Source organism: Rhinolophus hipposideros (genome assembly GCF_964194185.1).
Source record: "Rhinolophus hipposideros genome assembly, chromosome: 21".
NCBI classification, from domain to species: domain Eukaryota; kingdom Metazoa; phylum Chordata; class Mammalia; order Chiroptera; family Rhinolophidae; genus Rhinolophus; species Rhinolophus hipposideros.
The window spans coordinates 4,823,659-4,836,790 of NC_138067.1; the positions used below are offsets into that span (position 1 = coordinate 4,823,659).

At 39.5% G+C, this 13,132-nt stretch overlaps 1 protein-coding gene across 1 annotated transcript in view; it reads left to right on the top strand.

Moving 5' to 3' along the window:
- The window catches only part of HEATR3 (HEAT repeat containing 3), a 32,786-nt gene extending 20,629 nt beyond the window's left edge, over window positions 1–12,157 (top strand). Inside the window, exons 13-15 of the mRNA XM_081030352.1 lie at window positions 5,242–5,385; window positions 7,568–7,744; window positions 11,258–12,157. Coding sequence (XP_080886478.1) covers window positions 5,242–5,385; window positions 7,568–7,744; window positions 11,258–11,380 — 444 coding nt within the window. The 3' untranslated portion in view covers window positions 11,381–12,157. The remainder of the gene's footprint in view (window positions 1–5,241; window positions 5,386–7,567; window positions 7,745–11,257) is intronic.
- The last annotated feature ends 975 nt before the right edge of the window (window positions 12,158–13,132 follow it).

A 13,132-nucleotide genomic window follows, 5' to 3' on the forward strand; every position in this document is an offset into this window, starting at 1 on the left:
CATGCTGCTCCTGACCCTCCACAGGGATCCCCCTCTGTGATAGCTGCCTTCTCACTTTCATTTTGTACTTTTTATTAAGGAAATGTTCAAACATTCCTAAAAGCAAAGGTAATAGTATCTTATAAGTAAAGATAATAGAACAGTGAACCTGTTGCATGCACTGTCACCGAGTGTCAACAAGTTGTTAACATCCTGTCACTTGTTTCATTTCTCTCTCCTAAGTTTTTGTGTTTGCTTCCTGGAGTAGTTTAAAGCAAAGCATGTATTTCACCCATAAGTATTTTATTACGTGCTTCATTATGTCTGTGACAGAAAATGCACTTTGAAAAACTTAACCACAATACCGTTACCCCAAGCCCTGAAATTAACAGACATTTCTTAATTATCATTTGACAGACAGCCTGACTTCAGTTTTCCCTGATTGCTTTAAAATGTCTTTTTTAATTGGCTTGTTCAAATCAGAATCTAAGATCCACACATCGCTTTTTGGTTGATGTTTTGGTCTCTTAAATATGTTTTAAACAACTTTATTAAGATTTAATTTACATATCATACAATTCACCCATTTAAAGTATACAGTTCAGTGGTTTTGAATATATTCCCGGACTCTTAAACCTCTTACTCTGTAACATTTCCCTTACCCACCCCCCGTTGCCATCCTGTGTATTCATTGAAGAGGCTGTCATTTGTCCCGTAGAGTTTTCCCCTTTGGCAGATTTGGCTGGGTCATCACAGTGGCCTTGCTTCACGTGTGTCTCGATCGCCCACATTTCCTGTAAGCTGGTAGCCAGGCCTACAGCCTTAATTATTTAATTAGGCTCAGGATCTGATTTCTGGCAGACAAGAATAATTCATAGTGCATAATTTTACTTTCATATCACAAATCATATAATGTTATATAAGAGTGATGCTAAGATGAATCAGTATGTTCACTGACTGGTCTTAGCGACCTGGGACCACTCGTCAGCCCCAGGAATCACTAGGAGTTGCAAAATGGAGCTATCCTAACTTCGTCATTCCTCTTGCATTTCTTAGCTGTGATTCTTCCGCAAACAAGAACTTTCTCTCTCATGAATTATTTGGTAATTTTGAACTAAAGTTCCTACCCGAAAAGTTAAGATAAGCGTATGATTCACCACCAACCCCGTTTTTTCCAGAATAATGAGTTGGTACGCTATTAGTCTATCGAAGTGACCAGTGAAGTGTTTTTTTTTAAGTATCATTATGAACTCATGGGTTTTTACATATTTGTATTTCATTCCATTATAGTCATTGTTTTCGATACAAAAATTGTGTCATCTTTAGACAGTAGGAGTCTCTTCACACTGGCTCCTGTCTCTCTTTGACACGAACCCAATGGTTTCTGACAGCTTTTTACTTAAATTTGATTCTATAATTGTATCTTTCTTATGCTGGAAATTTTGCTTCTTAGTGACATTAAAATTATCATTTGTTCCAGAAAAACAAGTGGAGACGGGAAATGCGGGGGTGTGAGAGCCCGGGCGACTGCGCGGGCGAGCGGGGGCCGTGTACTCGCGGCGGCACGTATGCCCAGGCCGAGTGTGCACCTGGTGTGATTGGGCGTGAGCGGGTGCGGCCGGCTTTGTGCAACTGTGTGGGCCTAACAGAGAGAGAGAGAGTGTGTCGGACATTGTGTGAAGTGTGCACTGCGGGTGCGAAGGTGTGTGCCCCGGCGTGACTGGGTGTGTAAGACCTGGGGTGCCTGGGTACGCCATTGGGCAAATAGGTGTGGGACACGAGCGGGCCCACTTTCCTGTGTGAGGGCTGTGTATTTTCAATCCCACTTGACATGGCTGTGAATAAATTGTGTGAAACCGAAAAACAAACAAACAAAAAAAAACAACAAAAAAAAATTATCATTTGCTTATACTACAGATTGTATTTAATGGTTTTGAAATAGCAATGCCATTATTTCTACTAACAATAACACTACTGAGTGCAGTTTAAGATTTCATTTTGATTCTTCTTGTCCTCAGGAAAAATCCTTCCAGGACTACGTAGTCAACTTGACTCAATTTTAAAGTTGCTTAAAAAAATTCTCTGTGTGGCTTGTTATAACTTTTGCTACAGCTTTTTTTTTTTTTAAGAGTGTTTTGTTTGCTTTAATTTTAATTTTTTAATTATGTAAAATAGTTATACAGTTGTAGAGTTAAAACAAACGATTTGTTCAGAGAAAATATGATATATACATACAGTGGAATATTATTCAGCTTTAAAAAAGAATGAAATTCTCCTACGTACTACAATACAGATGAAACTTGAAGGCATTGTGCTAAGTGAAATAAACCAGACACAAAAGGATAAATATTGTGTGGTTCCACTTACATAAGGTAGCTAGAAGAGTTAAATTCATCGAGACAGAAAGTAGCACAGTGGTTGGGGGCAGGGGAATAGGGAGTCTCTTTAATGGCAACAGAGGTTCGGTTTGGGAAGATGAGAAAGTTCTGGAGGTGGCTGGTGGTGGTGATTGTGCAACAATGTGAATGTACTTACTGCCCCTGAGCTGTACATTTGCACACAGTTTAAATGGTACATTTATGTTTATTTTACCACCCAAAAAAGATGTACTTAGAGAGGTCTGGCTTTTATCCCTTTGGCGCTGGTCTTTCCTTTTCACTATTGACAATCATCCTTTTCAGTTTTTTAGTTTTCTATTGTTCTTTTTTGAAAACGAGCAAATATGTATATATTTATATTTCACCCTTTTCTTAAAAGTAATGCTTCTGCACCTCGTTCTTTTCTCCCCTTTTGGTCGTCATCATGTATAGATGCCTTTTTCGTTTCTTCTTTACAGCTTCATCTTACTCTGCTGTGTAGCGATTCCGTATTTATTCAACCTGTTATCGATGGATATTTGAGTAGTTTGCAGCTCTGCTCTTGCAAATAGAAGTGCACTGAAAAGACTTCTTACAGACGTTGTTTTGTGTTTGTGCCATCGTGTCTTTGGGACACACTGCTAGCAGTGCACTTGCTGGGTGGATGAATAGATGGATTTTTAAGTTTTCTAGGGATTGCTGCAGCCCCCTCCTTGGCGTTACAGCCCTCTCGAACCCCAGTGTTTGAGAGCGCCTGTTTTACCATCGCCCCACTAGCAGCGTATATTGTCACAATGTTTGGTTTTTACTGCTTTGACAGGTGAGAAATTATACCTCAATTTTAACTTGCATTTCTCTTACTATGAGGAGGTTGGACATCTTTTCATGTGTTTTAAGAGCCTTTGCATTTCTTTTTCTGCGACTGTTCCTATCTTCTGCCAATTTTGGTCTTGTTTGTATATAAGGCTAAATCTAGGGTCTTACCCCAGTCTACTGAGGCAGAAACTCTGGGGAGGGAGCCCACGTTTGAGCAAGTTGTGCAGGTGATTCTCATGCACACTAGTGTGTGAGGACCACTTTTCTGACCCACCCTCACTCCTTCCTTCCTAAAACCTTCCAGTGTTGTCACCATGTCATTAAACCGTACCACCCGCTTCTCTTGGTGCCAGTCATCTGCCACCCCCTGGACACTCCTCGTTCCATGAAGCTTCTGCCGCTGGGCTCTGTTACTCGTCACTAGTCCTGTCATAATTCTAGGTGGCTTCACTGTCCACACAGATGCCCCAATAACCTGGCTTCACAGTTCTTGGACCTTCTGTTCCTTCTGTGGTCGCGTCTTCCTCCATATTTCCATAGCAGAGTTCATGGGAATGCCTGGTGTTTTATGGTTAAATATAGTACATGCTGTTGGCTTCTAATATATACTCTTTACCTAAACATGTTTTTATATATATTTGAGAATTTTTTTTTAAGAACATAACTTTTGACTCTTAGTTTCTGTGAAATGGGAATGGTTGTAATGCCTGGCCTGCTGTATGGCTATTCGGAGGATCAGAAAACTCTATACTGTAGGGCTTATAGGAATAGAAAGCATTTTTATTGATTTTCCATGGTGTCCAGGCAGTAATTTACTGGGCCAGTCTGATGTTTAAAAGAAATTACTCAAAACTCAGGTTCAGTTAGTGGTAAATTATTCACATATATTAAGGTCATAAGTGCTCAGGTTGGCTGTGTATTGGGCACGGGCGTAGAATACTAGAGCCGGAAGGACCCTGGCTCTCTAATGCTTTATAAGGAGCAGAAACCAAAGACTAGATTTGCTGAGTGACAGCACCCAGCGTGGAATACAATCGTCCTGCTTCCTGTCTAGTGCTTTCCCTTGTAGGTCTGTCCATATCAGGCAACTCAGTTTGGGAGCCATACTGGTAACAATGCAACACCAGCCCTGTCCCAGCTATGGAGAATGCCAGAGTTCGTAGAATTGTTTTCATTCGAGTATTTTCTGAGAAACCTGGGCATATTTGTTGTTACTCTTAGATGTGGCAGAAGCAATGCAGGCGATTCAGAAATGAGTTTGGTGATTTAGCATTGCTCACTATTTGTATACACAGTAATAGGCAGCATTTAGTGGGTGCTTTATATGCATTACTTAGTCCTCGTAGCAACTCTGTGTGATGATGATTCTCCCTGAGTCACTAATGGGGAAATGGAGGATCTAGTGGGGTTTGGTGACATGTGCTGGATTGCCAGGTGGTGAGCAGTGGAGCTGGGATTCAAACCCAGGACGTCAGACTCCAGATCCCAAGCCCTTACTCTCCACGCTGCGCTGCTGCTCACAGGCAGCACGGCCCTCCCGCTCTGTCATGATGCCCATGTCATGTGTGTTCATATTAGCTTAAAATGAACAGTGTCACTACATGGTGGGGGCCCTGTGTAATTTAACGGATTTTACAGTCTTTAATAAGTTACCACAACACATATGTCTCAGAGTGAGTTCTTACCTTGTATCGGTTCAGCCCATCTTTATTAAAGCTACGTGATCCTGTTTTTACATTTTCAAAACATTTTTTTCTGATCAGTGTTGAAAAGAAATTAGAATCTCTTTAGTCTGTGTACATTGGAATGAAGGTCTTCTTCACATAAAACTAACAGGAACTGAAGCCCCCTTTCCAGGCTTACAGCTTTGATAGATTGAATAATGACAGTGACATGAACAGGCCTCAACTTAGTTCAAAATGACCAGCTGTATTTGGGGGTGCTTAGAACTAACTATGTAATAACTTCTTAGCTAAGAATTTATGTCTCTCTTCAAACCGTGCGGCCTATAGAAGAGATTCCTGTCCGTCCTGTTTCACACGCGAATGGTTGTGTTTAACACTGGAAACACTCGCTTCTCTTTCCACAGTGCATGACTCCTGATCAGCTGGTGACACTGTGCAGAGCGGGCATTCGCAGTAGCAACGTCGGGGTGAGAGTGAATGTTGTCAGTATTTTGGGAATCACTGGCAGCGTCCTAGCCAAAGAAGATGGTACGCTTGAAATTCTGAAGGTAAAACAATCTGCTTCCAAACTAAAACGTTAAATAATTCCAGATGGGGGATGAGTCACGGTTGGTGTGGGGTTTTTAAAACCTCTGTGGACAGCATGAGAAGAAACCAGATTGAGAAGTTAATTACTGAGGTCTATTATTAAAATATCCCTTTGGCTTCATCTCACCACATGAATGAGGTAGGGACTTGAAAAACTGAGTCGCACTTTGTCATTTAACTTCCCTCCGGAGATCCTTTTTCACAAATAAACTTGTCTTCTTCGATGAAAGGCCAACTTCAGAATTGTTGAAGATGCCTCTGGCTTGGCTGTTGCACAAAATGTGTGTCTATTATATTCTCCTACTGAAGAAGGAACACTCTACCCGTGTCCTCAGCACACCAGGCTAACTCACGTTTTACAGGATACCACACAGTTCATTCTGATCCCACTCCATAAATTACAGCAGCCTGTGAGTGCCAAGCCACTGGGAACCCACTCAGCGTGTTCGCTGCCAGCACTCTGTCTCAGCCCAGTGGCTTGGGAGCTAGAGGTACAGTATTACCAGTAATTCAGAGGACAGGAGTAGTAAAATTACCCTTCGTCGTGCTAATGATTGCTGGAGTGTTAATTACTGACTAATGGGAAATCAACCGGTTATTATAAAGTACTTCTTAGCTGCTAAGAACTTTACAAGGATAACTGATAGTTTTAAGAATCTTACTTTAAAAAGATGGTACATGCACATAGCAAAACATTTAGGAAAGGAGAAAAGAATAATAGAGAGTGAAAAGACTCATCTCCACACCTAAACTCCAGTCCCGCAGTTTGACTCTGAGAGGCAGCCACCGTTACCCAGTGCTTCTGCATCGTTCCAGGGGGTTTGATATATAGACACGTAAGTGAGGGAGAGTGTGGTTCTGTGCCTGTGGGTGTGTACACGTGTACAGATGAGTATGTGTGTATAACCCCTTCCCACCCTTAAAGACTGGAATTGCCAAGGGCTGCTTTAGGAACAGCAAGTTTTTCTCGGGCATAAAATAAAGTTTTAAACATGTTTTTATTCTATTTCAAGCATAAAGAAAAGTACAGTGAATTTTGTGTACCCACCACGCGTATTTAGCAATGATTAGTATTCTATCATATGCACTTCATACAGTTTCTTTGCTGGGTATGTTAAAGGAAAGACCTCATGGTATTTGGCGCCTGTTGGTTCCGTATGCACATCTTAAAACGGGCGATTTCGTATATAATCACCATTATCACACCTTCCATATTAACAGTCATTTGTAAATATGTCTGCTACCTGGTCTGTCTTCAAATTTTTCTAGTTCCAGAAATATCTATTTGCAGATAGTGTCCTTAAACCAGGATCTGAGTGAAGGCTGCACGTTACACTTGGGTTGGGTCTTCTAGCCTCTCTCATTCTAGAACAGTTCTCCCTGAAGCATCACCGACGCCCCACCACCTGCTTTCTCGTTGACTCCTGCATCCATTGTCCCATGCTGTGTCCCATCTTCTGGATTTGTCTGATTGCTTCCTTGTGGAGTTAAGCTTGTTCCTTCATCCTCTATGTTTCCTGCAAACTGGAAGGGAGCTCTAAAGGCTAAATTAGATTCAGAATCCGATTAATCTTTTTCATAAGACAACTTCATAGGCGATGCTGTGTGCTTCATATTATATCATCAGCTATTAAGTCTAACTAGTATGTTAGAGGTTATCTAGACCACTTAAATTCAGATGAGAAAATTGAGGCTCCGAGGGGTTAACGAGTCATCCAACGTTCACCCTGTTATTTATGGTAGAGCTGGAGTTTGGAGTTGGTGTTCTTAGCATTTCCACTCTTCCACCCATAATGCCAGGTGTCCACATCACCCTTAAGAATTAAAGGGTGAAGCAGAGCAGCCAAAATAAAATAAGTTTACTCTTGAACAATTCTTTGTAGAAATTTCCTAAATCAACCTTTCATAGATCATTGACAGATCTTAATTCATTTTATTTAGGAATATAAATTCTAATATATGCCATTTATCTTGCTTATGTTATACTTGGTATATTTATATATGTTAAGTTTAATCTTTAGTCTTTCAAAAGTTTTGCTTTTCCCCTGGCATTCTTATATAAAATATTATGCATAAATTATTGTCACATTGAAAGTTGACCTGAAAATACAGGGTGCTAACAGTGTGTTTTGTTGACCCCAGACCATTGGATGCTTTCTGCTTGAGGTCGTCACCCAAGACCCTTCCCTTGTCGTGGTAGGAGAAGCTTTGGATGCCCTCTTCGATGTTTTCGCAGATGGTAAAGAAGCCGAAAGGGCCTCAGTTCAAATTAAATTGTTATCTGCTCTGAAAGAATTCCAGCCAGTCTTCAAAATGAAGGTATGTAGTTGTTTTATTTAGAAGTGCTTCCGTCTCAGCAGTGTACGGGAGGAGGGTGTGTGCGGTCCCTCCAGCCCTGTCAGGGATGCGAGCAGCACCACCTCTCCCGTCTGGGTGTGCTCATGGCTGAGTCACAGCTCAGTCATCCCGTCTGTTCAATCACTGCGGCCTGAGCCAAATGGTGTCGGACAAGTTTTTCTTTCTATAAGATTAGTACCGTTAACAGTGCTTCTTTATATATAAGCACCACAGGCGGTAGCCTCCAAACCCCTTTCATATATTTTAGCTTTATTCTGTATCGTGTAACACATCACAGCTTGATTTCATCGTCAGTTTTTCCTTTGGTGCTCACTCCTAGCTAGTCTATACTAGAGAATGTGTTGGAGAATGTAGCGACTTTCATTAGCTGTTTTGTTGATTTGTTCCATCAGAAGCATCAAAGCTAACTTTGAGTCAAAACATAATTTTCAGAACCTCTTTAGGTGGGGGGGAGGGGGGCCAAAGGGAGCAACCGGGGATTTTAAAGCAGCCTTGAATCACGTGTCTGTGCATTTAAATTTACCATTCTCCTCTTACCAAAATCTCATTTTGTAAATTATGACATTTTGAGAAATAAAAGTATTTGTGCTTTTTGCTTTTAGATTTTAAATTCAACATTTGCTTTTAAAAGGTTCTGATGAAAAAATTATCTTGCTTTTTGTTGTTTCCCAATCTGTATTTCTTTGATCTAACCAGTTTCTAACGCAAAATGCAGGTCTCGTGGAGAGAACTCTGATAAGTTTTAGGTGAATATGATTGTGTGTCTAGAAATTCAAACGTTCTGGAATTTTTTTAAGGCATAAGGAATAGTTTCCTTTTCCAGAAGCAAAGAACAATAGCAACACATGCCACGCATGTCTTACGTCATTGTTACATCTGAAGTCAGTGTTAATTTAAGAACAGTAATTTGGTCTATTTTAAACATTTTCATGTTTTGGCATGTTACATGTAAAAATTCAGGAATAGTGGCTAGTATTGAATTGTTTCACCAGTAGGTAACTTAATTCTGGGGTGAAAAGAAAGTGAACAGTTTACTCTTAATTATGCTTTGTTGAAGCCTGTAGTTTTCAAAATTTGTCTGTCTTGGGTTTTTTTTGGCGGGGGGCTCTAATTGACATGTAACACTGTGTTAGTTTTAGTTGTACAACATGATTTGATATCTGTACATATTGTGAAGTGATCGCCACAGTAAGTTTAGTTACCATCCATCACCTCCCATAGATATAATTTTTTTTTTCTTCTGATGAAAACTTTTATGATCTACTCTCTAGTGTTGTGACCTGTAGTCAGCATGCTGCATATTGCACCCCAAGACTCATTTATCTTAGAACTGGGACTTGGTACCTTTTGACCCCCTTCACCCATTTCGCCCACCCCCTGAAGTTGGTCTGTTTTTTAAGCAGTGAGAGGTTTTATTACCACCTGTCTCTTGCTCGTAGGTAACCACACTGAGTGTTTCTCTAAGCAAAGACAAATGTACGTTAGGATTTCCCCCTTTATTAACCAAAGGGCACCATCATATATTCATAGTCCTGCACTTGATATGGTTTTACCTAACACCTGTACATGGCCGTTGTCCACATTGTTCTAAAGGTTACAGGCCCTTTAGACTTCTGAAAAAGGAGTCTGCAGGATAAGGAGGAAATATCCCCTATTTCCCTTCAAGGAAAACAGATCAAACTGCAGAAGCCAATGCTTAACAGTGAGTTACGTAGACAACGAACTAGGAACTTGATCCCTAACCTCTGGGAGGCCTGTTGTTCTGATTGATTTTCCTACTTAATATACATTGCTATGGTAATGATATTTAATTGTTTTTCTTTTCTCAGAGGTTATAACATCCTAATGAACAATTTCTTTGTTAGCCAGAGGGGCAGCCTGTAGTTTTCTATTTGAAGCTCCTTTGTGAACGAAGCCACAATTGCAGTAAAGGCTATTAAGTATATATGTAGCCCCACATTGTGTTTAAACCCAATATGATGTGTTTTACTCAAGAGCTTCTCCTGAGCAGTGGTTCGCAAAGTGCCCTGGCTCAGCAGCAGCAGCTGGTACCTTGTTACAAATGTCAGTGTTCAGGCCCAAGTCCAGATCTGCCAAAAATCGGGAACGCTGTGGACGGGCCCACTGGTCTGGCTCTCCACAAGCCTTCCATGTGATACGTCTGCGTGCCACAGTGTGAGAACCACTGCTCCAGACTCCAGGTGAAGTGTAGTTCACACACCATAAAACTAATTCTTCTAAAACCTCCAATTTAATCGTTCTTGTAACTGTCATTGAAGAGGTGCACAGCCTTCAACCAAAGCAGCCATCAACAAAGCAAAAGTCAACCTACCAAATGGTAGACGATATTGCAAACAATACGTCTGATAAGGGGCCAATATCCAAAATATATAAAGAATTCATGCAACTCAACAACAACAACAAAAAATCCAATTAAAAAATGGGCCAACGACCTGAACAGACACTTCTCCCAAGAAGACATACAGTCAACAGATATATGAAAAGATGCTCAATTTCACTAGCTGTTAGGGAAATGCAAATCAAAACCACAATGAGATACCATCTCATACCTGTTAGAAAGGCTATTTTCCACATGACAAGTAATAAGTGTTGGAAAGGATGTGGAGAAAAAGGAACCCTCATACACTGCTGGTGGGAATGCAAATTGGTGCAGCCATTATAAAAAACGATATGGAGTTTCCTCAAAAAATTAAGAATAGAATTACCATATGACCCAGCAATCCCTCTTCTGGGTATCTACCCCAAAATTTTGAAAACATTCATAAAGATATGTGTACCCCTATGTTCACTGCAGCATTATTCACAATAGCCAAGACATAGACAACCTAAGTGTCCTTCGACAAATGATTGGATAACAAAGATGTACATTTATACAATGGAATATTAATCAGCCATAAGTAATGATGAAATGCTGCCATTTGCGACAACATGGATGGATTTTGAGATTATCATGCTAAGTGAAATAAGTCAGATGGGAAAGGATAAGCACCATATACGATTTCCTTCATATGGGATATAAAACAGAAAGCAATAAATGAATAAAACAAACAAATTCATAGACACAGACAATAGAAGGGTGGTCACCAGAGGAGGAGGGGAGTGGGTAGAGGAAGAAGAGGATAAAGGGGGTCAAATATATGGTGATGGAAGGAGACTAGATGTTGGATGGTGACCACAAGGCAATGTACAGACTATGTATTATAGAATTGTATACCTGAAACTTATATAATGTTATTAACCACTGTTACCCCAATAAATGTAAATAAAAATAAAAGGTACACAATCTTAATTGGTCTTTATGGCTCATGTACTGTGTTCCATTTACCTTGGAAGTGAAAATGTTTCACCAAATTCTGGCAGCTGTCTTGTTCTGAAAATAAATATATCCCAAATTAAATGCTTTCTTTAAAGGATAGTAATTTATACCAAATCACATATGATTTATTTTGGCAGATACGAAAAGAAGGAAGAAGTAAATACAGTCCAGATCAGCTGTGTGTTCTCGACAATGTGAAGATGAATTTGAGAAGGTTTGTCGCTTATCAAGAAACTGTTGAGAAAAGACTGACTACTTGAACCATCAAAAGAGAGAGCAATTCTTGCACCAAAGTGTTTAATACTACAGGCTCTTCTTTGAGTGTATATGTTTCTGAAAGTCACTTTTTTTAAAAGTTATTTTTTAATGTCTATATTCTGTATATTAATTTGAAATTCTAGAGAACTTCAAAACCTGTTCAGAAATTTTTTGAGCTTCAGGATCTGTGTGGCATTTCTAGTGCTCTCTAAATTATGTTCCCAGCATGTTTTAATCACTGAAAACACGAAGAGCAGGCACAGAAATCTCAGGAGGTTCTTCATGTGCAGTGAAGAAGCTTCTGAACAATCATGGTTTTCTTGAATTTTGCAAAAAAAGAAAATCCAGAGCATTGCTTGGATATTCTTTTAAGCCACCATCATTTTATATTAGCTGAATTTTTAACAAATATGAAGACAAGCTTTATAAAATGTTTTTGGTATGAAGTATACCAATTATGTTTACTTTTTGTGAAGAAGCAAATGAATTGAATTTGTATTCCACCATTTACTAGAAATGCTAATGAGCTAATAAGGTCATTATCATTGTCTGTACAAATGGATCTGATCAATTACTGCTTTGTAACTTCCCTCCTTTTTTAATTTGACATGGAACCAGAATTGGGAAAAATATTTTTTAATAAATAACTTTTTAATTGGAAGCTTTGTGTCTTAAAATATCTTTAAATCCCAGGTAACCCTATTCCTGGTGGGTGTTGGCTTGCTGATGGATATTGATTTGAATATATGTGAGATATTAAAAACAAGATTTACCACAGGAATCCCCGCAGCATTACTCACAGCGTCCTTGAGACGTAGACAACTAAAACATTGTTGAGAGAAATTAAAGAAAACCTAAGTGAAGGGCAAAATATACCATGGTCATGGATTGGAAGGTGACATTTCTTCCCAAATCAATCCATAGATTCAAGGCAGTCCCAATCAAAATCCTAGCAGGCTTTTCTGTAGAAATTGACAAGCTGACTCTAAAATTCTGTGGAGAAAAGCTAAGGACAAAATATCTAAAACAACTTTAAAAAATGAACAAAACTGGAGGTCTCTACCTGAGTAAAAGATTGCTATAAAGCTATAGTAATTGGGACAGTATGGTATCAGCATAAGGAAAGACAGATGAATGGAACAAAATTGAGAGTCCAGAAATAGACGTATAATTATATGGTCAACTTATTTTCCATTAAGGTGTCAATTTGATTCAATGGAGAAATAATAATCTTTTCAATAAATGGTGCTAGAATAACATATCTATGTGCGAAAAGACCATATATTCAAGAGTCAAGGTTTAATAAAATTGGATATTTTTTACTAATTCATCAAGCAAGTTCTTAAATTCTGGTGACTTATTTTTCTGTAAGTGCAGATGGGGAAGCATACAATGACTATTAGTGCACTTTTGTGCCGATGCCTTAATTCATACTGCCCACCAGCAGTTGTACCCACCAGAATTATTGTGCCTACAGTGCCAGTGTGGCAAATTAACATTTTAATAAAAAGCAAAACACCCAAAAAATGTTGGTTGCAAAAATAGTTTTGACCTTGTGGGCCCCCTAAAAGGATCTGTGAAACGCACTTTGAGACCTACTAGTCCAGAAAGGGGTAAAAAGAAGGAAGACTGAAGCCAAGCTTGGAAGAAACCTCATATTAAACAGTCTGATTGGAGCAAGAACCTGAAAGAAAACCCCGAAGGACTAACCTGAGAGGTAGGAGAAAAATCGGACGTGTGCCAAGTCAGGGAGG